This window comes from Mchenga conophoros, linkage group LG11 (genome assembly GCF_057382185.1).
Source record: "Mchenga conophoros isolate Kocher_MC1m ecotype Shallow Benthic linkage group LG11, M_conophoros_male_GT1.1, whole genome shotgun sequence".
Classification (NCBI taxonomy): Eukaryota; Metazoa; Chordata; class Actinopteri; order Cichliformes; family Cichlidae; genus Mchenga; species Mchenga conophoros.
In genome coordinates this window covers 16,035,230-16,059,976 of record NC_140536.1, presented here as the reverse complement: position 1 = coordinate 16,059,976, position 24,747 = coordinate 16,035,230, and the positions used below count along the sequence as shown (strand labels likewise).

The window sequence follows — 24,747 nt, the reverse complement described above, 5'->3', positions numbered from 1 at the left end:
TCAAAAATTGCATAGTTCAGAATAGCTATAATTGTACCAGATGGTTGCATTCAGTTAAGTTGGACTAGACTGTAATACAAACCGTTCAGTTTGTCAACATTAAAACTGACTGAAATGAGAGAAAGACTGAGTGTGAGACTTTGATATTAGATAAAATGAATATTGATAAAGTTTACCTTTATGTACAGAATTCGAATATCGCAAAATATTTTAAAAAATTGTAATAATATCGTATCGTGCGTTAAGTATTGTGATAATATCGTATCGTGGGATGTATGGCGATTCCCACTTCTAGTTGTTACCCTCCACAGCTAAATAAATCGGTTTCAGTAATGTACTGATATACAAGAATGGACATAAGGGGCTTCTTTCAAAGAAAAAACTCTGGTAGTATTTTATATATTATGCTTTGTTCAGTATATTTCTATGCAAAACAAGAGGAACTTCAATACACAGCAGTATATTCACAGTTTAAACCAGATATTTACATACACTTTATGGAAAACACAAGAACATTTTTTTTACTGTTAAACATCAATTTAGAGTAAACTTGTTTTGTTTTGGATAAATAAATATTGAAATATCTTTTGAATTAGTTAAATGTCAGAATAAAGAGAGACAGAGCTGTGTATTTTTTATCACTTTGATCAAATTTAGGAGTACATGTACATTAAGTTTATTGTTAATTAATAAGAAAACTCCAGACAATTCTATTCTGAGCTGAAGAAGCTTCTGATAGGTTAGTAGAGTCCATCTGAGTAAATTGGTGGCACAACTGTGGATGCATATAAGGCAAAACACAGAGCCTGTTTCTTTGAAATGGGAAAATCAAGAGATGTCAACCAAAACACCAGGAAAATAATTGTGGAGCTCCATAAGTGTGGCTCAGTTTTGAATACAATTTGGTGCCATTTACAATTAAGAAATACAGACAATTTATCTCTTTACTCTTAAAGTTAACAAATATGTTTTTTATATTTATCAATCTAAAAAAATAAACATTTAGTCTGATTTGATGTTACAATTAAAAAAGTGTTTGTGTTTTGATCTGAAGAGTTTGTAAATATCTGGTTTCAACTGTATATTTGATGATTGTCAGCACTAAGATCCGGTCTTTTATCAGTTCCCAGAGTCAGAACCAGACACGGAGAAGCTGCATTCAGCTTTTATGCTCCTTATATCTGGAACAAACTCCCAGAAAGCCTCAGATCAGCTGAAACACTCAGTTTATTTAAATCCAGGTTGAAGACTCACCTGTTCTCAGCTGCATTTGAATAAAGCACCAAATCCACACTTTAAGCTTAAATTTCAAAACTTACATTTAACTACTGATTTTATCTACTGTTCTGATTTTATCTGTTTTGATTTTATATACTGTTGTTTGTTTGTTTGTTAATTAGTTAGTTAGTTTATTTGCTTGTTTTAATCAATTTTAAATCATGTTTTTATTTGTTCTTGTTTCTAATGTCTCTGTAAAGCACTTTGAATCACCTTGTTGTTGAATTGTGCTATACAAATAAACTTGCCTTGCCTTGCCTTGCCTTGCCTAAGAGGGAGAGAAAGGAACAGAGAGAGAGAGGAGAATGAGGACAGAACAGAGATGGAACAAGAGCAGGTGAGACACACATGTTAGTCAAATGGTTGTTTACCAAAAGTATCACCGTATCATAGGTACTCATGTATCTCGTACCTAGTGTTTCTTTTTAGGTTTGCTATTTTTCAAATTCTACATTTATTAAGTTATGCAGGCTTTTTTGCACAACAAGGCTAAATAATTATATAAACTTTTCTCAATCTAAATAGTGGACTTTGGTAGAATTAAAAAATAAGTGTAGTGCAGGTCTATGATGATTTTTAGTGCTACTATCATCTAGTTCTGATTCCGTCTTGGTTAAGTCCTAAGTAGTCCTGATTTTGAACTGTTGTAGTCCTGTTTTAATTCTGGATCAGTTCTGGGTCTGGTTGAATTGGGGTTTAGTCCTCGTGTCTTGATACAGCCCTGACCTTGTTCTGCCTTGCTCCTTAATTAAAAAACTACTTTTAGGTGTCCTGTACATGTGATATATATTTTTCCCTATATGAAGTCATTCTTTCTTGAACAAAACTCAAAACAGAGCCAATTAATCTTTCAGTCATTTCTACCCCCCCCCCCCCCCCCAAAAAAAAAAAATGCATACCACCATTTAGGGCTAAGCCCCGGGTGTTTCAAATGTCTGGCTCCGCCTCTGGCAACAACTAGGAAATTCTGAATTATTACATGACATCCCATGATGTTTTCAGAATAGAGAAATACAGTAAGTGAGGTTGTCTGGTTGGGTCCGTGACAAAAAGTTCTGTTGTATGCACAGCACTGTTATGAAAAAGGGAGTCACCTGGTATTTGACAAGGGTGTATATGAAACTAAGCAAAGTTACAAAAATAACATTTATTATTTGAACATGATGTCACATGATCACATGATCACTGTAAGAATATATAATAATGGCTCAGTTTGTGAAAATGCAGATTGAACCTCCTATGAGACTCCTAACTACAACTAAAGGTAATTCCTTGGTAGAATAGGATGCTTTTCCATGTATTTTGTAAAATATATCTATATAGATATATATATATATATTACCAGAAAAAAGAAAAAAAAGAAAAAAAAAAGAAAACAAAAAACCAAAGGAAAAAAACCAAAAAAGTACTTAACTTAAATGTGACAGTAATATCATTAATAACCTTCAACTGTCAAACTAATATATTTTTGGAAATATTCTACCTTATCAAGTCTTAATTACTGTTATAATTTAAAAATTGACAATTGTATTTAAAAAATTACTCTAGAAGGAATTGCAAATTGCAAACCATTAACAAAAATTGTAAAATCCTCTACTCCAGATTAAATATGATAAACTTTATCTGAAATAATGTTTTCTTTTGTCTATAGGATGTTGACTACGGCTGGAATATTTGTCTTGTTGTCTATTCTAGGAAAGCTGAGTGGAAATTTGGGTGAGATTAAAAAATGTATCTAAGAAATATAATAAGTAAACGTGAATTCATTACAATTCTAGGACTTGGTTAATTTAACAAATGAAAAGATATTAAGTAAATAACTGATTTGAAGAATTCACATTTAATTATATATTTTAATTAGATCAGTGAAAAAGTGTTTTCAAAAAGATTATAAGAAAAATTCAATTAAAGAAGCTGACTGAAGATATTTTAGTGAAATTACTTACACCACTGGTAATTACATTTGGTAATTCTGTGCATCTTTCTATCTTTTAAATATTAAGGTCAAAATGTTGCCAGACTTGGACAAGTGGCTCAGTCTTCAACGTATGGGAATGCCAAACCCGAAAATGCCATTGATGGGAATCGTGCCAGCAACTACAACCAGGGATCCTGTGCCCATACAAACAACGACTTGAATCCATGGTGGAGACTTGACCTTTTGAAGACATATAAAATCAACACTGTGACTATCACCAACAGACAAGACTGTTGTCCTGAGAGGATCAATGGAGCTGAGATCCGCATTGGAAATTCACTTAATGACAATGGCAATGCGAATCCCAGGTAAATGAGCTATTTATCTTTGAAACTTTGTCATAACCGTCATATATGTGGCAATCATTAATAATGTTTATAAAACAAATGCTACTTCTACACCATTTTTTAGAGTTAAGTCCACAATACAATTTCGAGCAGCATCTTAACTATCTGAGAGGGACATTTATCCAATTTTTGTTTTACATTAGTCTTATGTTACTTGTTAATCTTTTTTCTGGTCATTTGTTTTCAGATGTGCTGTAATCTCATCCATCGCTGCTGGGGCATCACAAACCTTTGCATGCAATGGAATGGAAGGTCGCTACATAAACATTATTCCTGGGAGAACAGAATACCTGACACTTTGTGAGGTGGAAGTTAATGGTACACTTTCAGGTAAATCTTGTCCAATTCTTCTCGTGTGTTCCACGTTTAATGAACACATAATGGGTTTTGAAGTTCTTCTTATCATATTATTGCTAATATTTGCAACTTTTCAGAGACTAATGTTGCCAGACTTGGACAAGTGAGTCAGTCTTCAACGTATGGGAATGCCAAACCCGAAAATGCCATTGATGGGAATCGTGCCAGCAACTACAACCAGGGATCCTGTGCCCATACAAACAACGACTTGAATCCATGGTGGAGACTTGACCTTTTGAAGACGTATAAAATCAACACTGTGACTATCACCAACAGACAAGACTGTTGCCCTGAGAGGATCAATGGAGCTGAGATCCGCATTGGAAATTCACTTAATGACAATGGCAATGCGAATCCCAGGTAAATGAGCTACTCATCTTTGAAACTTTGTCATAACAGTCATATATGTGGGAATCATTAATTATGTTTATAAAAAATTCTACTTCTACCCCGTTATTTAGAGTTACGTCCACCATACAATTTCGAGCAGCATCTTAACTATCTGAGAGGGACATTTATCCAATTTTTGTTTTACATTAGTCTTATGTTACTTGTTAATCTTTTTTCTTGTCATTTGTTTTCAGATGTGCTGTAATCTCATCTATCGCTGCTGGGGCATCACAAACCTTTGCATGCAATGGAATGGAAGGTCGCTACATAAACATCGTTATTCCTGGGAGAACAGAATACCTGACACTTTGTGAGGTGGAAGTTGATGGTACACTTTCAGGTAAATCTTGTCCAGTTCTTCTCGTGTGTTCCACGTTTAATGAACACATAATGGGTTTTGGAGTGCTTCTTATCATATTAATGCTAATATTTGCAACTTTTCAGAGACTAATGTTGCCAGACTTGGACAAGTGGCTCAGTCTTCAACGTATGGGAATGCCAAACCCGAAAATGCCATTGATGGGAATCGTGCCAGCAACTACAACCAGGGATCCTGTGCCTGTACAAACAACAACTTGAATCCATGGTGGAGACTTGACCTTTTGAAAACATATAAAATCAACACTGTGACTATCACCAACAGACAAGACTGTTGCCCTGAGAGGATCAATGGAGCTGAGATCCGCATTGGAAATTCACTTAATGACAATGGCAATGCGAATCCCAGGTAAATGAGCTATTCATCTTATACGTGATTCAAATTTTGTCATAACAGTCATATATGTGGGAATCATTACCTGTTAATCTGTTTCCTTGTCATTTGTTTTCAGATGTGCTGTAATCTCATCCATCGCTGCTGGGGCATCACAAACCTTTGCATGCAATGGAATGGAAGGTCGCTACATAAACATCATTATTCCTGGGAGAACAGAATACCTGACACTTTGTGAGGTGGAAGTTGATGGTACACTTTCAGGTAAATCTTGTCCAATTCTTCTTGTGTGTTCTGGGTTAAATGAACACATAATGGTTTTTGGAGTACTTCTTATCATATTAATGCTAATATTTGCAACTTTTCAGAGACTAATGTTGCCAGACTTGGACAAGTGGCTCAGTCTTCAACGTATGGGAATGCCAAACCCGAAAATGCCATTGATGGGAATCGTGCCAGAAACTACAACCAGGGATCCTGTGCCCATACAAACAACGACTTGAATCCATGGTGGAGACTTGACCTTTTGAAAACATATAAAATCAACACTGTGACTATCACCAACAGACAAGACTGTTGCCCTGAGAGGATCAATGGAGCTGAGATCCGCATTGGAAATTCACTTAATGACAATGGCAATGCGAATCCCAGGTAAATGAGCTACTCATCTTTGAAACTTTGTCATAACAGTCATATATGTGGCAATCATTAATTATGTTTATAAAAAATTCTACTTCTACCCCGTTATTTAGAGTTACGTCCACCATACAATTTCGAGCAGCATCTTAACTATCTGAGAGGGACATTTATCCAATTTTTGTTTTACATTAGTCTTATGTTACTTGTTAATCTTTTTTCTTGTCATTTGTTTTCAGATGTGCTGTAATCTCATCCATCGCTGCTGGGGCATCACAAACCTTTGCATGCAATGGAATGGAAGGTCGCTACATAAACATCGTTATTCCTGGGAGAACAGAATACCTGACACTTTGTGAGGTGGAAGTTGATGGTACACTTTCAGGTAAATCTTGTCCAGTTCTTCTCGTGTGTTCCACGTTTAACGAACACATAATGGGTTTTGGAGTTCTTCTTATCATATTATTGCTAATATTTGCAACTTTTCAGAGACTAATGTTGCCAGACTTGGACAAGTGGCTCAGTCTTCAACGTATGGGAATGCCAAACCCGAAAATGCCATTGATGGGAATCGTGCCAGCAACTACAACCAGGGATCCTGTGCCTGTACAAACAACAACTTGAATCCATGGTGGAGACTTGACCTTTTGAAAACATATAAAATCAACACTGTGACTATCACCAACAGACAAGACTGTTGCCCTGAGAGGATCAATGGAGCTGAGATCCGCATTGGAAATTCACTTAATGACAATGGCAATGCGAATCCCAGGTAAATGAGCTATTCATCTTATACTTGATTCAAATTTTGTCATAACCATCATATATGTGGCAATCATTAATTATAATTGTAATAGATTTCTACTTCTATCTCTGTTTTTTTTAGAGTTAAGTTCATCAGGCAATAAAGAGCAGCACCTTGATTATATGAAATTGACATTTATACAGACTTTTACTTTAGATTAATCTTATGTTACTTGTTAATCTTTTTTCTTGTCATTTGTTTTCAGATGTGCTGTAATCTCATCCATCGCTGCTGGGGCATCACAAACCTTTGCATGCAATGGAATGGAAGGTCGCTACATAAACATCGTTATTCCTGGGAGAACAGAATACCTGACACTTTGTGAGGTGGAAGTTGATGGTACACTTTCAGGTAAATCTTGTCCAGTTCTTCTCGTGTGTTCCACGTTTAATGAACACATAATGGGTTTTGGAGTTCTTCTTATCATATTATTGCTAATATTTGCAACTTTTCAGAGACTAATGTTGCCAGACTTGGACAAGTGGCTCAGTCTTCAACGTATGGGAATGCCAAACCCGAAAATGCCATTGATGGGAATCGTGCCAGCAACTACAACCAGGGATCCTGTGCCCATACAAACAACGACTTGAATCCATGGTGGAGACTTGACCTTTTGAAAACATATAAAATCAACACTGTGACTATCACCAACAGACAAGACTGTTGCCCTGAGAGGATCAATGGAGCTGAGATCCGCATTGGAAATTCACTTAATGACAATGGCAATGCGAATCCCAGGTAAATGAGCTACTCATCTTTGAAACTTTGTCATAACAGTCATATATGTGGGAATCATTAATTATGTTTATAAAAAATTCTACTTCTACCCCGTTATTTAGAGTTACGTCCACCATACAATTTCGAGCAGCATCTTAACTATCTGAGAGGGACATTTATCCAATTTTTGTTTTACATTAGTCTTATGTTACTTGTTAATCTTTTTTCTTGTCATTTGTTTTCAGATGTGCTGTAATCTCATCTATCGCTGCTGGGGCATCACAAACCTTTGCATGCAATGGAATGGAAGGTCGCTACATAAACATCGTTATTCCTGGGAGAACAGAATACCTGACACTTTGTGAGGTGGAAGTTGATGGTACACTTTCAGGTAAATCTTGTCCAGTTCTTCTCGTGTGTTCCACGTTTAATGAACACATAATGGGTTTTGGAGTGCTTCTTATCATATTAATGCTAATATTTGCAACTTTTCAGAGACTAATGTTGCCAGACTTGGACAAGTGGCTCAGTCTTCAACGTATGGGAATGCCAAACCCGAAAATGCCATTGATGGGAATCGTGCCAGCAACTACAACCAGGGATCCTGTGCCTGTACAAACAACAACTTGAATCCATGGTGGAGACTTGACCTTTTGAAAACATATAAAATCAACACTGTGACTATCACCAACAGACAAGACTGTTGCCCTGAGAGGATCAATGGAGCTGAGATCCGCATTGGAAATTCACTTAATGACAATGGCAATGCGAATCCCAGGTAAATGAGCTATTCATCTTATACGTGATTCAAATTTTGTCATAACAGTCATATATGTGGGAATCATTACCTGTTAATCTGTTTCCTTGTCATTTGTTTTCAGATGTGCTGTAATCTCATCCATCGCTGCTGGGGCATCACAAACCTTTGCATGCAATGGAATGGAAGGTCGCTACATAAACATCATTATTCCTGGGAGAACAGAATACCTGACACTTTGTGAGGTGGAAGTTGATGGTACACTTTCAGGTAAATCTTGTCCAATTCTTCTTGTGTGTTCTGGGTTAAATGAACACATAATGGTTTTTGGAGTACTTCTTATCATATTAATGCTAATATTTGCAACTTTTCAGAGACTAATGTTGCCAGACTTGGACAAGTGGCTCAGTCTTCAACGTATGGGAATGCCAAACCCGAAAATGCCATTGATGGGAATCGTGCCAGAAACTACAACCAGGGATCCTGTGCCCATACAAACAACAACTTGAATCCATGGTGGAGACTTGACCTTTTGAAAACATATAAAATCAACACTGTGACTATCACCAACAGACAAGACTGTTGCCCTGAGAGGATCAATGGAGCTGAGATCCGCATTGGAAATTCACTTAATGACAATGGCAATGCGAATCCCAGGTAAATGAGCTACTCATCTTTGAAACTTTGTCATAACAGTCATATATGTGGCAATCATTAATTATGTTTATAAAAAATTCTACTTCTACCCCGTTATTTAGAGTTACGTCCACCATACAATTTCGAGCAGCATCTTAACTATCTGAGAGGGACATTTATCCAATTTTTGTTTTACATTAGTCTTATGTTACTTGTTAATCTTTTTTCTTGTCATTTGTTTTCAGATGTGCTGTAATCTCATCCATCGCTGCTGGGGCATCACAAACCTTTGCATGCAATGGAATGGAAGGTCGCTACATAAACATCGTTATTCCTGGGAGAACAGAATACCTGACACTTTGTGAGGTGGAAGTTGATGGTACACTTTCAGGTAAATCTTGTCCAGTTCTTCTCGTGTGTTCCACGTTTAATGAACACATAATGGGTTTTGGAGTTCTTCTTATCATATTATTGCTAATATTTGCAACTTTTCAGAGACTAATGTTGCCAGACTTGGACAAGTGGCTCAGTCTTCAACGTATGGGAATGCCAAACCCGAAAATGCCATTGATGGGAATCGTGCCAGCAACTACAACCAGGGATCCTGTGCCCATACAAACAACGACTTGAATCCATGGTGGAGACTTGACCTTTTGAAAACATATAAAATCAACACTGTGACTATCACCAACAGACAAGACTGTTGCCCTGAGAGGATCAATGGAGCTGAGATCCGCATTGGAAATTCACTTAATGACAATGGCAATGCGAATCCCAGGTAAATGAGCTACTCATCTTTGAAACTTTGTCATAACAGTCATATATGTGGGAATCATTAATTATGTTTATAAAAAATTCTACTTCTACCCCGTTATTTAGAGTTACGTCCACCATACAATTTCGAGCAGCATCTTAACTATCTGAGAGGGACATTTATCCAATTTTTGTTTTACATTAGTCTTATGTTACTTGTTAATCTTTTTTCTTGTCATTTGTTTTCAGATGTGCTGTAATCTCATCTATCGCTGCTGGGGCATCACAAACCTTTGCATGCAATGGAATGGAAGGTCGCTACATAAACATCGTTATTCCTGGGAGAACAGAATACCTGACACTTTGTGAGGTGGAAGTTGATGGTACACTTTCAGGTAAATCTTGTCCAGTTCTTCTCGTGTGTTCCACGTTTAATGAACACATAATGGGTTTTGGAGTGCTTCTTATCATATTAATGCTAATATTTGCAACTTTTCAGAGACTAATGTTGCCAGACTTGGACAAGTGGCTCAGTCTTCAACGTATGGGAATGCCAAACCCGAAAATGCCATTGATGGGAATCGTGCCAGCAACTACAACCAGGGATCCTGTGCCTGTACAAACAACAACTTGAATCCATGGTGGAGACTTGACCTTTTGAAAACATATAAAATCAACACTGTGACTATCACCAACAGACAAGACTGTTGCCCTGAGAGGATCAATGGAGCTGAGATCCGCATTGGAAATTCACTTAATGACAATGGCAATGCGAATCCCAGGTAAATGAGCTATTCATCTTATACGTGATTCAAATTTTGTCATAACAGTCATATATGTGGGAATCATTACCTGTTAATCTGTTTCCTTGTCATTTGTTTTCAGATGTGCTGTAATCTCATCCATCGCTGCTGGGGCATCACAAACCTTTGCATGCAATGGAATGGAAGGTCGCTACATAAACATCATTATTCCTGGGAGAACAGAATACCTGACACTTTGTGAGGTGGAAGTTGATGGTACACTTTCAGGTAAATCTTGTCCAATTCTTCTTGTGTGTTCTGGGTTAAATGAACACATAATGGTTTTTGGAGTACTTCTTATCATATTAATGCTAATATTTGCAACTTTTCAGAGACTAATGTTGCCAGACTTGGACAAGTGGCTCAGTCTTCAACGTATGGGAATGCCAAACCCGAAAATGCCATTGATGGGAATCGTGCCAGAAACTACAACCAGGGATCCTGTGCCCATACAAACAACGACTTGAATCCATGGTGGAGACTTGACCTTTTGAAAACATATAAAATCAACACTGTGACTATCACCAACAGACAAGACTGTTGCCCTGAGAGGATCAATGGAGCTGAGATCCGCATTGGAAATTCACTTAATGACAATGGCAATGCGAATCCCAGGTAAATGAGCTACTCATCTTTGAAACTTTGTCATAACAGTCATATATGTGGGAATCATTAATTATGTTTATAAAAAATTCTACTTCTACCCCGTTATTTAGAGTTACGTCCACCATACAATTTCGAGCAGCATCTTAACTATCTGAGAGGGACATTTATCCAATTTTTGTTTTACATTAGTCTTATGTTACTTGTTAATCTTTTTTCTTGTCATTTGTTTTCAGATGTGCTGTAATCTCATCCATCGCTGCTGGGGCATCACAAACCTTTGCATGCAATGGAATGGAAGGTCGCTACATAAACATCGTTATTCCTGGGAGAACAGAATACCTGACACTTTGTGAGGTGGAAGTTGATGGTACACTTTCAGGTAAATCTTGTCCAGTTCTTCTCGTGTGTTCCACGTTTAATGAACACATAATGGGTTTTGGAGTTCTTCTTATCATATTATTGCTAATATTTGCAACTTTTCAGAGACTAATGTTGCCAGACTTGGACAAGTGGCTCAGTCTTCAACGTATGGGAATGCCAAACCCGAAAATGCCATTGATGGGAATCGTGCCAGCAACTACAACCAGGGATCCTGTGCCTGTACAAACAACAACTTGAATCCATGGTGGAGACTTGACCTTTTGAAAACATATAAAATCAACACTGTGACTGTCACCAACAGACAAGACTGTTGCCCTGAGAGGATCAATGGAGCTGAGATCCGCATTGGAAATTCACTTAATGACAATGGCAATGCGAATCCCAGGTAAATGAGCTATTCATCTTATACGTGATTCAAATTTTGTCATAACAGTCATATATGTGGGAATCATTACCTGTTAATCTGTTTCCTTGTCATTTGTTTTCAGATGTGCTGTAATCTCATCTATCGCTGCTGGGGCATCACAAACCTTTGCATGCAATGGAATGGAAGGTCGCTACATAAACATCATTATTCCTGGGAGAACAGAATACCTGACACTTTGTGAGGTGGAAGTTGATGGTACACTTTCAGGTAAATCTTGTCCAATTCTTCTTGTGTGTTCTGGGTTAAATGAACACATAATGGTTTTTGGAGTGCTTCTTATCATATTAATGCTAATATTTGCAACTTTTCAGAGACTAATGTTGCCAGACTTGGACAAGTGGCTCAGTCTTCAACGTATGGGAATGCCAAACCCGAAAATGCCATTGATGGGAATCGTGCCAGCAACTACAACCAGGGATCCTGTGCCCATACAAACAACGACTTGAATCCATGGTGGAGACTTGACCTTTTGAAGACATATAAAATCAACACTGTGACTATCACCAACAGACAAGACTGTTGCCCTGAGAGGATCAATGGAGCTGAGATCCGCATTGGAAATTCACTTAATGACAATGGCAATGCGAATCCCAGGTAAATGAGCTACTCATCTTTGAAACTTTGTCATAACAGTCATATATGTGGGAATCATTAATTATGTTTATAAAAAATTCTACTTCTACCCCGTTATTTAGAGTTACGTCCACCATACAATTTCGAGCAGCATCTTAACTATCTGAGAGGGACATTTATCCAATTTTTGTTTTACATTAGTCTTATGTTACTTGTTAATCTTTTTTCTTGTCATTTGTTTTCAGATGTGCTGTAATCTCATCCATCGCTGCTGGGGCATCACAAACCTTTGCATGCAATGGAATGGAAGGTCGCTACATAAACATCGTTATTCCTGGGAGAACAGAATACCTGACACTTTGTGAGGTGGAAGTTGATGGTACACTTTCAGGTAAATCTTGTCCAGTTCTTCTCGTGTGTTCCACGTTTAATGAACACATAATGGGTTTTGGAGTTCTTCTTATCATATTATTGCTAATATTTGCAACTTTTCAGAGACTAATGTTGCCAGACTTGGACAAGTGGCTCAGTCTTCAACGTATGGGAATGCCAAACCCGAAAATGCCATTGATGGGAATCGTGCCAGCAACTACAACCAGGGATCCTGTGCCTGTACAAACAACAACTTGAATCCATGGTGGAGACTTGACCTTTTGAAAACATATAAAATCAACACTGTGACTGTCACCAACAGACAAGACTGTTGCCCTGAGAGGATCAATGGAGCTGAGATCCGCATTGGAAATTCACTTAATGACAATGGCAATGCGAATCCCAGGTAAATGAGCTATTCATCTTATACGTGATTCAAATTTTGTCATAACAGTCATATATGTGGGAATCATTACCTGTTAATCTGTTTCCTTGTCATTTGTTTTCAGATGTGCTGTAATCTCATCTATCGCTGCTGGGGCATCACAAACCTTTGCATGCAATGGAATGGAAGGTCGCTACATAAACATCATTATTCCTGGGAGAACAGAATACCTGACACTTTGTGAGGTGGAAGTTGATGGTACACTTTCAGGTAAATCTTGTCCAATTCTTCTTGTGTGTTCTGGGTTAAATGAACACATAATGGTTTTTGGAGTGCTTCTTATCATATTAATGCTAATATTTGCAACTTTTCAGAGACTAATGTTGCCAGACTTGGACAAGTGGCTCAGTCTTCAACGTATGGGAATGCCAAACCCGAAAATGCCATTGATGGGAATCGTGCCAGCAACTACAACCAGGGATCCTGTGCCCATACAAACAACGACTTGAATCCATGGTGGAGACTTGACCTTTTGAAGACATATAAAATCAACACTGTGACTATCACCAACAGACAAGACTGTTGCCCTGAGAGGATCAATGGAGCTGAGATCCGCATTGGAAATTCACTTAATGACAATGGCAATGCGAATCCCAGGTAAATGAGCTACTCATCTTTGAAACTTTGTCATAACAGTCATATATGTGGGAATCATTAATTATGTTTATAAAAAATTCTACTTCTACCCCGTTATTTAGAGTTACGTCCACCATACAATTTCGAGCAGCATCTTAACTATCTGAGAGGGACATTTATCCAATTTTTGTTTTACATTAGTCTTATGTTACTTGTTAATCTTTTTTCTTGTCATTTGTTTTCAGATGTGCTGTAATCTCATCCATCGCTGCTGGGGCATCACAAACCTTTGCATGCAATGGAATGGAAGGTCGCTACATAAACATCGTTATTCCTGGGAGAACAGAATACCTGACACTTTGTGAGGTGGAAGTTGATGGTACGCTTTCAGGTAAATCTTGTCCAGTTCTTCTCGTGTGTTCCACGTTTAATGAACACATAATGGGTTTTGGAGTTCTTCTTATCATATTATTGCTAATATTTGCAACTTTTCAGAGACTAATGTTGCCAGACTTGGACAAGTGGCTCAGTCTTCAACGTATGGGAATGCCAAACCCGAAAATGCCATTGATGGGAATCGTGCCAGCAACTACAACCAGGGATCCTGTGCCTGTACAAACAACAACTTGAATCCATGGTGGAGACTTGACCTTTTGAAAACATATAAAATCAACACTGTGACTATCACCAACAGACAAGACTGTTGCCCTGAGAGGATCAATGGAGCTGAGATCCGCATTGGAAATTCACTTAATGACAATGGCAATGCGAATCCCAGGTAAATGAGCTATTCATCTTATACGTGATTCAAATTTTGTCATAACAGTCATATATGTGGGAATCATTACCTGTTAATCTGTTTCCTTGTCATTTGTTTTCAGATGTGCTGTAATCTCATCTATCGCTGCTGGGGCATCACAAACCTTTGCATGCAATGGAATGGAAGGTCGCTACATAAACATCATTATTCCTGGGAGAACAGAATACCTGACACTTTGTGAGGTGGAAGTTGAGGGTACACTTTCAGGTAAATCTTGTCCAATTCTTCTTGTGTGTTCTGGGTTAAATGAACACATAATGGTTTTTGGAGTACTTCTTATCATATTAATGCTAATATTTGCAACTTTTCAGAGACTAATGTTGCCAGACTTGGACAAGTGGCTCAGTCTTCAACGTATGGGAATGCCAAACCCGAAAATGCCATTGATGGGAATCGTGCCAGCAACTACAACCAGGGATCCTGTGCCCATACAAACAACGACTTGAATCCATGGTGGAGACTTGACCTTTTGAAGACATATAAAATCAACACTGTGACTATCACCAACAGACAAGACTGTTGCCCTGAGAGGATCAATGGAGCTGAGATCCGCATTGGAAATTCACTTAATGACAATGGCAATGCGAATCCCAGGTAAATGAGCTACTCATCTTTGAAACTTTGTCATAACAGTCATATATGTGGCAATCATTAATTATGTTTATAAAAAATTCTACTTCTACCCCGTTATTTAGAGTTACGTCCACCATACAATTTCGAGCAGCATCTTAACTATCTGAGAGGGACATTTATCCAATTTTTGTTTTACATTAGTCTTATGTTACTTGTTAATCTTTTTTCTTGTCATTTGTTTTCAGATGTGCTGTAATCTCATCCATCGCTGCTGGGGCATCACAAACCTTTGCATGCAATGGAATGGAAGGTCGCTACATAAACATCATTATTCCCGGGAGAACAGAATACCTGACACTTTGTGAGGTGGAAGTTGATGGTACACAACTCGATTCTTACAATGAATCTGAGTGTGGTTGGGTCTAAACAAAATTATTTAGTCTTGTAGTATTCCTTAAGTTCTAAAGTAGGTGTGTGACAATAAGGGTCATTTATTTCAAGTTTTTTGCAACTTTTTAGTGACTCTTTTTTGTACCCCCTACTCTTCACGACACACTGCAGGGATATTCTATTCCGATCAATCACTTTTTACTGAATGCTTCCATTCATATATGACTTCATAAATAAATTTTACCTTTATCTGTTGTATCACATGTAATATTTTACAAAACACATTACACTTTCTGTTTCTTTTCCATGCACATGTTTAAACACCAAATAAATATTGGTGCAGCACACGTTTGAAGAGTCATTCGTTCCCGTTGCAGAGAAATAGTTGAAAGGGTAGAATCCTTTGCTCTACCCATCAGTCAATCAATCAATCCTTAGAGAACCACCATTCAGTCGTTCCCGAAACGTGAACATTAACTTTGTTAAAGGTCCAAATACCCACAGGTACAAACATCTGACTGGCACTACCCCTCTAGGTATCCCACGCAGGATTCTCATTGCATCATTATATGCAACATGCAGCTTCTGGATGCTGCATTGCTTGTAAGATGACCACAAGGAAGCAGTATATAGTGCTGTGCAATACGTTTTAAGCCAGTGGTTCTCAACCAAGAGAGGCCAGCAGTGATCACTGACTGTTTTTTAGGTTCTTGTTCAGATTAAATAGAACAAAATACAAAGCATTAATGTACAAAGCGTGGATGTTTTAATCCAGTACAGTTGTTATTATTATCATCATTTGTCACATCCGCTTTATGACAGTTGAAATATATAACATTCATATAAGAAATAAAATTGTCTCCTGTAAACTGTATGTGGAGTTAAATAGACCTATACTACTGTACTTTAATGTCAGTTATGAGGGTGGTACTTCAAGAGCCATATATTTTATGAGGTGGTACTCATTGAGAAAAGAACCACTGCTTTAAGCAAAGCCACTGAACAGAAGCTGAACTTACATGCAGTGGTATTTGCCTGGATATAGAGCTTACAACATTGTCTATATAAATATATATATATATCTAATCGTCATCATTCATTTGATCAGTAATAAAGTGACCCATGTATTTCACCTTTTTATAAACCTCAAGAGTAGGGCTGGGTATCGTCACTGATCTTTAGAATGGATTCGATTCCGATTCACATGGATCGATTCAATCCATGATTCGATTCGATTTGGTTTGATTTGAATCGAGGAAATTTTGCCTCAGACAGCCAGAAATATTATTTTATAATTCTGATTTTTATATCTATAAAAAGAGAGCTGACACTTGTGAGACTTTATCAAAGGTGTAAGCATCACAGCAGATGTCAAAGTAACTGAGGATAAAACAGAAATCAACATATAAACATTACCTGGTGCTGCTGAAGTGAAGCAGAGCAAAGTTATAGAGGTTTTATTAGAGACACAGCCAAGCATTTTGCAGTTTCGCATAATTTTAAAAAGTTTACATTTATTCAGTATTGAGACTTACTTGTCGGAAGTCAGTTAAATAAAAAAAGAAAAAAGAAAAAAAAAACCAGCGGCTGGTATAACACACAGTGAAATGTAGCCTGACATGTGCAAAAATTGGGGGGGGGGGGGGGGGTAGAGGAAGAACATTATATATATATATATATATATATATATATATATATATATATATATATATATATTAGGGGTGCAACGATACACAAAATTCACGGTTCGGTTCGGTTCGATACTTTGGTGTCACGGTTCGATATTTTTTCGATACAAAAAAAATGTTCATGCATTTTTAATTTGTCATTTATTAAAATTATAAATATATATTTTAACTCAAAAGTACAGTTTTTAAATTTAACCCTAACCCTTGTGCGTGTTTTTTATTTTGACAGCGAATGCGCACCTGCGGACCACTTATGTGCAGCCCTGGTTATTTAGCTCGTCATATTGCAGCCACAGAAATTCTTTTGTCCATGAAACCATAAAGCTGCACTTTCTTTTTGCCTTATAGTCTGATTTGTCATAACTTCTCCGTTTTGTGGCAAGCTTTTATTTGGCTGTCACTTCTTCACCCTGACCTGTCTTATTTGGCTCAGCAGAACTGAAATGCTTTTACACACGCACTCACATAAGCTCAGCGATTCTCTGCGCGATCAACCTCTCACATGTTTAAGCTTGCTGCGGGAGATTTCACTTGTCATGTTTGCATAGTAAGCTAACGATTAATAAGACGATGTCAGAGGAATTGGTGCACAAATTATCATCACTCACAGATCAGTGCTGTCGCTCTCTATACACAGTTCGCACGATTGCAAAGTGAAAGCAAAAAAACAAGTGCAAATTCAAACGCGATTTCAATATGTCACATATTGACAGTGGCTCACCGATGCCAATGACATAATTACCCAGCTACATTTCTGAAAGAATGCAAAAGCATTGACATATATTTTTCCTACAATAGCCCGACGGGCAGGGCAGAGATAGATTTTGGTAGCCCGACTGAAAAAAATCGCTAGCTCCGGGACGTCGGGCTAGCGATATTGCAAGCCCTGTATCTGATTGAGGAATCACTCATCTTTGGAAAAGAGAGTTTATTACAGAGAAATGGCTCTTTCCAAAATAAAAGCTATACTATCCGCTTCTTCTGGGCTATATTCTCAGCAGCATAAGGAGAGTCATGTGCTAACAGCTGTCTAAATGACTCGGCTAAAGTTAGTAGCATGCTTGCTTTTTTTGTCTGCTTCCACTTGTCTTTGCACTAGGATGATGTCGGCGTAAATGTGCAGTCATATTCGTTGTGTTCCCACTAGTGCTTTCAGGTTAATCTCGTTGAAATGACCTTAACGCCACAACACGGCAAAACTCCGTTAACGAGCTACCGCCGATCGCTCCGTGCATGGGGCTAGACGGCCAACACGTTAACGAGCTAACTGCGGTAACACACTAGTTCACACCAATGTAATAGAGCATTGCATGGCACATCCAACATACTGTTTTACTTTAGTCCATGACTCGCTTACCTTCAGGGTCATACGTCACATGAAAACCAAAATAATTCCAAACGCCAGATCTGAATGAGGTTCAATTTGCCTGTTGAAAGGAGAGCTTAACTTCTGTCTCGCTAGCTTGCCCTGCGCTCTTCCTTCTGACTATGCTGTCTGTGTGGAGCGCTCAGGGGATCTGCGCTCGACAGTGCAGCCTAGGCGGAGTAGTCGAACACAGATTCACTGAGCGCTCAACACAGACAGCATTGTCAGAAGGAAAATTGATAAAATAAATTACAAATGTTGCATTGTTCGATACATATGCGTACCGAACCGAAAGCACTGTATCGAACGGTTCAATATCGATACGAATATCGTTGCACCCCTAATATATATATATATATATATATATATATATATATATATATATATATATATATATATATATATATATATATAGCATATACACTGGGTGAATGTGCAGTAGTAGCAGCAAGCAGGTGAATTCTGTACATTAATATGAATAGACATCTGACTATTTTGCAGGATAGACAATATAAACATATTTAAAATTAAAGGAATTTGAAATGTACATTGTGCCTTGGTTTAGAGTGTCTGGAAGAGAGTCCTGTCTCAGTCAATTATAGATGATGTGAGAGGGCGGGTGTGTGTATTTAGGGCACGGATGGCTTGGGGATAGAAGCTCCTCTTGAGTCTCTCTGTCCTTGCCCGGAAGATGCGGAACCTTCTACCAGATTGCAGAAGTTGGAACAGTTTGTTGCCAGGATGAGACGGGTCCTTCAGTATCTGCGCTGCTCTAGTCCGGCATCTCCTGGTGTAGGTGTCCTGAAGCGGGGGGAGAGCAATCCTGCAGCAGCGTTCTGCTGTATGGATCACTCTCTGGAGAGCTTTTTGGTCCTTCACACAGCTGTTCCTGAACCACGATGTCATGTTCTGTGTGAGGATGCTCTCCACAGCCCCTGTATAGAAAATCCTGAGGATCTTTGGAGAGACCCTGAACTTCCTCAGTTGTCGTAGGTGATACAGGCGCTGCCTAGCCTTTTTGGTCTGGACCTGAATGTGGGCAGCCCATGTCAGGTCTGAGGAGATGTGGACACCAAGATACTTGAAGGACTGCACCCTCTCCACTGGAGCTCCATTGATGATAATGGGCTTGTAGTCTCTGTGCTGACCCCTTCTGAAGTCCACCACCAGCTCCTTGGTCTTGCTGACGTTCAGCTGGAGGTGGTTGTCCTGGCACCACGATGCCAGATTCTTCACTTCATCCATGTAGGCCGCCTCATCGTTGTTGGAGATGGCACCCAACACCACTGTGTCGTCAGCAAACTTCACAATGGTGTTGGAGCCATGGGTGGCCACACAGTCTGAAGTGTAGAGGGAGTAGAGCATTGGCGAGAGGACACATCCCTGAGGTGCTCCTGTGTTGATGGTGATGCTGTTGGAGAAGCACCTGCCCACCCTCACCACCTGAGTTCTGCCAGTGAGGAAGTCCAACACCCATGCACACAGACGGCTGTTAAGTCCCAGATCCCTCAGCTTTGTGAACAGTCTGCAGGGCACTATTGTGTTAAACGCTGAACTGTAATCAACAAACAGCATTCGCACATAGTTACCCTGTTTCTTGTCCACGTGGCTGAGAGTGGTGTGTAGGACGTGGGCGATGGCATCCTCTGTGGATCTGTTGGATCTGTAGGCGAACTGCAGCGGATCTGTGGTGTCTGGGATGGAGGAGGAGATGATGTTCTTCAGCAGCCTCTCAAACACCTTCATTACTACCGAGGTCAGTGCAACTGGCCGGTAATCGTTCAGGGATGAGGGTTTGCTGTTCTTGGGCACAGGGATGATGGTGGATCTTTTGAAGCATGTGGGGACCACAGACTTCGCCAGGGACTCGTTGAAGATGTAAGTGAACACACCTGCTAGCTGGTCAGCACAGCAGCGCAGCAGACGGCCGGTGATGCCGTCTGGCCCCGCCGCTTTCCTTGTGTTCACTCTCCTTAGTGCCGTTCGGACGTCATGCTCCGCGATGCTGGTCACCGGTCTCTCGCTGATGACGTCACTGTCCTCGGTAGTCAGGCGGTAGATAGCATTAGCCGCCTGGCTAACCTCGAAACGGGCGTAGAACCGATTCAGCTCGTTCGTGAATGCAGAGTCGGCGTTGATCGGCGCAGTGTCCCTGGCTTTGTAGTCCATAATGGTGCGTAGTCCATGCCACATACTCCGTGTGTCGCCCTGGTGGAAGCGGGACTCCACACGTTCCCGGTACCGGCGTTTGGCATCTCTCACCGCGCGCCGCACGCCGTATGAGGCCGCTTTGTAGGCGCTCATATCGCCAGTGGCGAGACCCACGTTGTAGGAGGCGGTCCTGGCGTTTACTGCAGTGCGGATCGATCTGTCCATCCACGGTTTCTGGTTTGGGAATGTGGTGACTTGTCGGAAGTCAGTTAAATAAAAAAAGAAAAAAGAAAAAAAACCAGCGGCTGACAGCGCTGTAAACAATGGTAGACTGGTGGTTAATAAGCAAGTGAATAATGCAGAAAACAGAGATTTTTAGATGGAGTACACAGAGAGACAGAGAAAGAGCTGTACGTGAAGTGTCATTTTATCGTGGTGGAAGCAACAGCAAAAGTAAGGGGGAATTCATGACAATGTTTATGTGAACCGAAATGTGAAGCGCAGTTTGGATCTTCTTTTGCTGCTGGTTCAGTCAATATTGTTTGGAGAGTCTTGAAACCTGGAGCTTCCGAATCTAGTGCAAAAAAGACGTAAACACAAAGCGCAGACCCGGCAACACATCAGAATCTGTGAGCTGTCGGCTTTTAGCCCCGACAGCGTATCCGTGTGAGAAAGCCAACATTTCACTGATGGTGATGCGTCACCGGGTCCGCACTTTGTGTTTATGTCTTTGGTGGTTGTTGGAATTTTGTGAGGTTTGACCTGGTTTCTGTAGATTCTGGAGTTTTGGGCAAAATAATTTTATATTTAAAAATTGATTCAGGATTTTAATGAATCGATATCGAGTTATTCATGCTCAAATCGATTTTGGTTGGTGAATTGGTAAATTATCCAGATATCTGGCAGACTAGTTCAGAACTCAAATTCAGACTCTTCCTCTACAAACAAGAAGTCCTGACATAAAGCCAGATGGTCTATCCTTCAAGGTCAGGTCCTTTACCAGAGGCCCAGGCGCTTGAGGGTCCTGCGAAGTTTCTCAGCTGTTCGTAGGACTGCGCTCCTCTGATGTTCGTGGGATCTACTGGAGCCACTCACCTAGTTTGGGAGTCACTGCACCTAGTGCTCCAATTACCACTGGGACCACTGTTACCTTCACACTCCAGATCTTCTTGAGCTCTTCTCTGAGCCCTTAGTATGTCTCCAGCTTCTCCTGTTCCTTCATCCTGATGTTGCTGTCATTCAGTATCACTACATCTATCACTGCTGCCGTCTTCCTCTGCTTGTCTTTCACTACTATATCTGGTTGGTTAGCCATCACCATTTTATCCGTCTGTATCTGGAAGTCAATTTTAACCACCCTAGGGGGCGTCTCCCATTTTGACCTTGGGATTTCCAGGCAATACTCAGCACAGATATTTCTGTATACTATGGCATTCCATGTATGCCCTGCCTGTTAATATCTTGCACTCTGCTGTTATGTGTTGGATTGTCTCAGGGGCATCTTTACACAGCCTCTATGGATCTTGTGTTCAAAGCTTGTTTCTGTGCTGACATGATTAACACCTCTGTGCTGTCTTTCATTCCAGCTTTGTCCAGCCACTGGTAGGACTTCTGGATATCAGCCACTTCCTCTATCTGCCATTGTTGCATACTGTGCAGGGGCCTGTCCTTCCATGATCATTCCTCCTCTTGCTCCTCTTTCTTGGGTTTCTGTTGCCTGAGGTATTCACTGAGCATGTGGTCAGTTGGGGCCATCTTCCTGATGTATTTGTGGATGTTTGTTCTCTCATCCTGGACCGTAGTGCTGACACTCACCAGTTCCCGGCCTCCTTCCTTATCATACAGCCTCAGGGTGCTGGACTTGGGGTGAAACCCTCCATGCAGGGTCAGAAGCTTCCTGGTCTTGATGTCAGTCGCTTCTTTCTCTTTCTTTGGCCAGCTTATTATCCCAGCAGGGTACCTGATCATGGGCAGGGCATGGGTGTTGATACCCCAGATCATGTTCTCACTGTTCAGTTGATTTCTCAGGACTTGCCTGACCCTCTGCAGGTAATTAGTGGTTTTAGCTTTCCTAGCGGCCTCTTCATGGTTCCCATTTGGCTGTGGGATTCCCAGGTACTTGTAGCTGTCCTCTATGTCTCCAGTGTTGCCTTCTGGCAGTGCAATCCCTTCAGTTCTGACTACCTGTATATCTGTATATCCTGGTGGTGTGGATCAGTGAATTGATGTCTAGTTGACTCTTGGCATACAGCTTGATGTCATCCATGTAGAGGAGGTGGCTTGCACAGAATCCATAATCAGTCTTGTCAAAGATCTCACTGAGAGGCTTCAGGCCTATTCAGAACAGCAGTGGGGACAGAGCATCTCCTTGGTATATCCCACACTGGATGGTGATGCATGGCGCATGGGTTGGTGAGCTTGGTATTGCAGTCTCAGACAACAACTGCTATGTCTACCAGGAGATGGTGTTTCAAACCCTTAGCCTTCTCTCAGTGAGCTTCATGATGTTGTCACCTGAAATGGTTTTCACTTCACAGGTTTGCCTTGTCAGGGTTCATTTGCGGAATTTCTTGCCTTGTTAATGGGGCTGGGACCATCGGTTGTGTTGTGTAGAAGTCAGGTTGGTACACAGCTGACAGCCCTATTTGACAACTGTTAGAATTTATATTATGGCAAGAACCAATCAGCTAAGAGAAGTGAAACGACAGTCTATCATTACTTTAAAAACTGAAGGTCGGTTAGTCTAGAAATTTGCTAAAACTTTGAATGTGTCCCCAACTGTAGTTCCAAAAACCACCAAGCGCTACGATAAAACTGGCTCACATGAGGACCACCCCAGGAAAAGAAGACCAAGATTCACCTTTGCTGCTGAGGATAAATTCATCCGAGTCACCAGCCTCAGAAATTTCAAGTTAACAGCACCTCAGATTAGAGCCCCGATAAATGCCACACAGAGTTACAGTAGAGGGCACATCTCTACATCAATTGTCGAGAAGAGACTGCACTTTTGTGGTCAAATACCCGCCAAGAAACCACTACTAAAACCAAGCAACAAGCAGAAGAGATTTGTTTGGGCAAAAAAAAAAAAAAAAACCCACAAGGAATGGACATTAGGCCAGTGGAAATCTGTACTTAGGTCTAATGAGTCCAAATTTGAGATCTTCGGTTCTACCCGCCGTGTTTTTGTGTGACGCAGAAAAGGTGAACGATGGTCTCTACATGTATGGTTCCCACCGTAAAGCATGGAGGAGGAGGTGATGGTGTGGAAGTGGTTGATGGTTGTACTGTTGGGGATTTTTTCAAAATTGAAGGCACACTGAACCAGCATGGCTACCACAGCATTCTGCACTGACATGCCATTCCATCCGGTTTGAGTTTAGTTTAGTTATTTTTCAACAGGACAGTGACCCCAAACACACCTCCAGGCTGTGTAAGAGCTGTTTGACCAAGAAGGAGAGTGATGGAGTGCTGCTCCAGATGGCCTGGCCTTCACAGTCACCTCATCATCATCATCATCATCATCATCATCATTTATTTATATTAGCACTTTAAAAACACACCTGGTAGACCAAAGTGCTGTACAATACAAATATGCATATAGTAATAAGATAGCAGAAACCAGACATAGCAATAAAATTAATTTTAAAAAAAAGAGAAAAATGTCAGTTACCCACAGAGTTAAACGCCAAGATCAACATCTGGAGTGTGAGAAAAACGATCCGATCATTAAAATTTAAAAAGTTTTTTGCCATCCATGCTTTAACATCAATAAGGCAGTCAAGCAGAGGTCCAGTTGGGAGACTATCAGAATGACTAAAAGGTAAATGAAGCTGGCAGCAGTCATCTGCATATAGATGGAATGGCACTTTATGTTTTCGGGAATTCGTGCCAAGAGGCAAAAGGTACAGTGTTAAGCAATAATGGCCCAAGAATAGATCCCTGTGGCGCACCCGAAAGCAGAGGGGCCACAGAGGATGAAGATGACTCCAACTTAACACAAAAGGTCCTATTTAAGAGATAGGACTTTAACCACAAAAGTGCCGAACCAGAAATTCCCACACAGTGCTGTAAGCGGGAGATCAGCAAATCGTGATCCATTGTGTCAAATGCAGCGGTCATGTCCAACCAGACCAGCACTGCATATTTACCACGGTCTGTCGCTATCAGGATGTCATTCATAACTTTTACGAGGGCTGTCTCGGTACTGTGA

General features: G+C 40.1%; 1 protein-coding gene across 1 annotated transcript in view; it reads left to right on the top strand.

Moving 5' to 3' along the window:
* LOC146563812 (uncharacterized) overlaps nt 1-15,368 on the top strand; it is a 31,811-nt gene extending 16,443 nt beyond the window's left edge. The window contains 34 exon segments of the mRNA XM_085291128.1: nt 3,282-3,564; nt 3,791-3,933; nt 4,038-4,320; nt 4,545-4,699; nt 4,795-5,077; nt 5,181-5,349; nt 5,433-5,713; nt 5,938-6,083; nt 6,188-6,470; nt 6,709-6,854; nt 6,959-7,241; nt 7,466-7,620; nt 7,662-7,998; nt 8,102-8,247; nt 8,352-8,634; nt 8,859-9,013; nt 9,109-9,391; nt 9,616-9,823; nt 9,868-10,148; nt 10,252-10,406; nt 10,502-10,784; nt 11,009-11,158; nt 11,200-11,541; nt 11,645-11,799; nt 11,895-12,177; nt 12,402-12,570; nt 12,654-12,934; nt 13,038-13,245; nt 13,290-13,570; nt 13,795-13,940; nt 14,045-14,327; nt 14,431-14,576; nt 14,681-14,963; nt 15,188-15,368. Of these exon segments, the coding sequence (XP_085147254.1) occupies nt 3,282-3,564; nt 3,791-3,933; nt 4,038-4,320; nt 4,545-4,699; nt 4,795-5,077; nt 5,181-5,349; nt 5,433-5,713; nt 5,938-6,083; nt 6,188-6,470; nt 6,709-6,854; nt 6,959-7,241; nt 7,466-7,620; nt 7,662-7,998; nt 8,102-8,247; nt 8,352-8,634; nt 8,859-9,013; nt 9,109-9,391; nt 9,616-9,823; nt 9,868-10,148; nt 10,252-10,406; nt 10,502-10,784; nt 11,009-11,158; nt 11,200-11,541; nt 11,645-11,799; nt 11,895-12,177; nt 12,402-12,570; nt 12,654-12,934; nt 13,038-13,245; nt 13,290-13,570; nt 13,795-13,940; nt 14,045-14,327; nt 14,431-14,576; nt 14,681-14,963; nt 15,188-15,368 (7,649 nt within the window).
* Nucleotides 15,369-24,747: the final 9,379 nt, after the last annotated feature.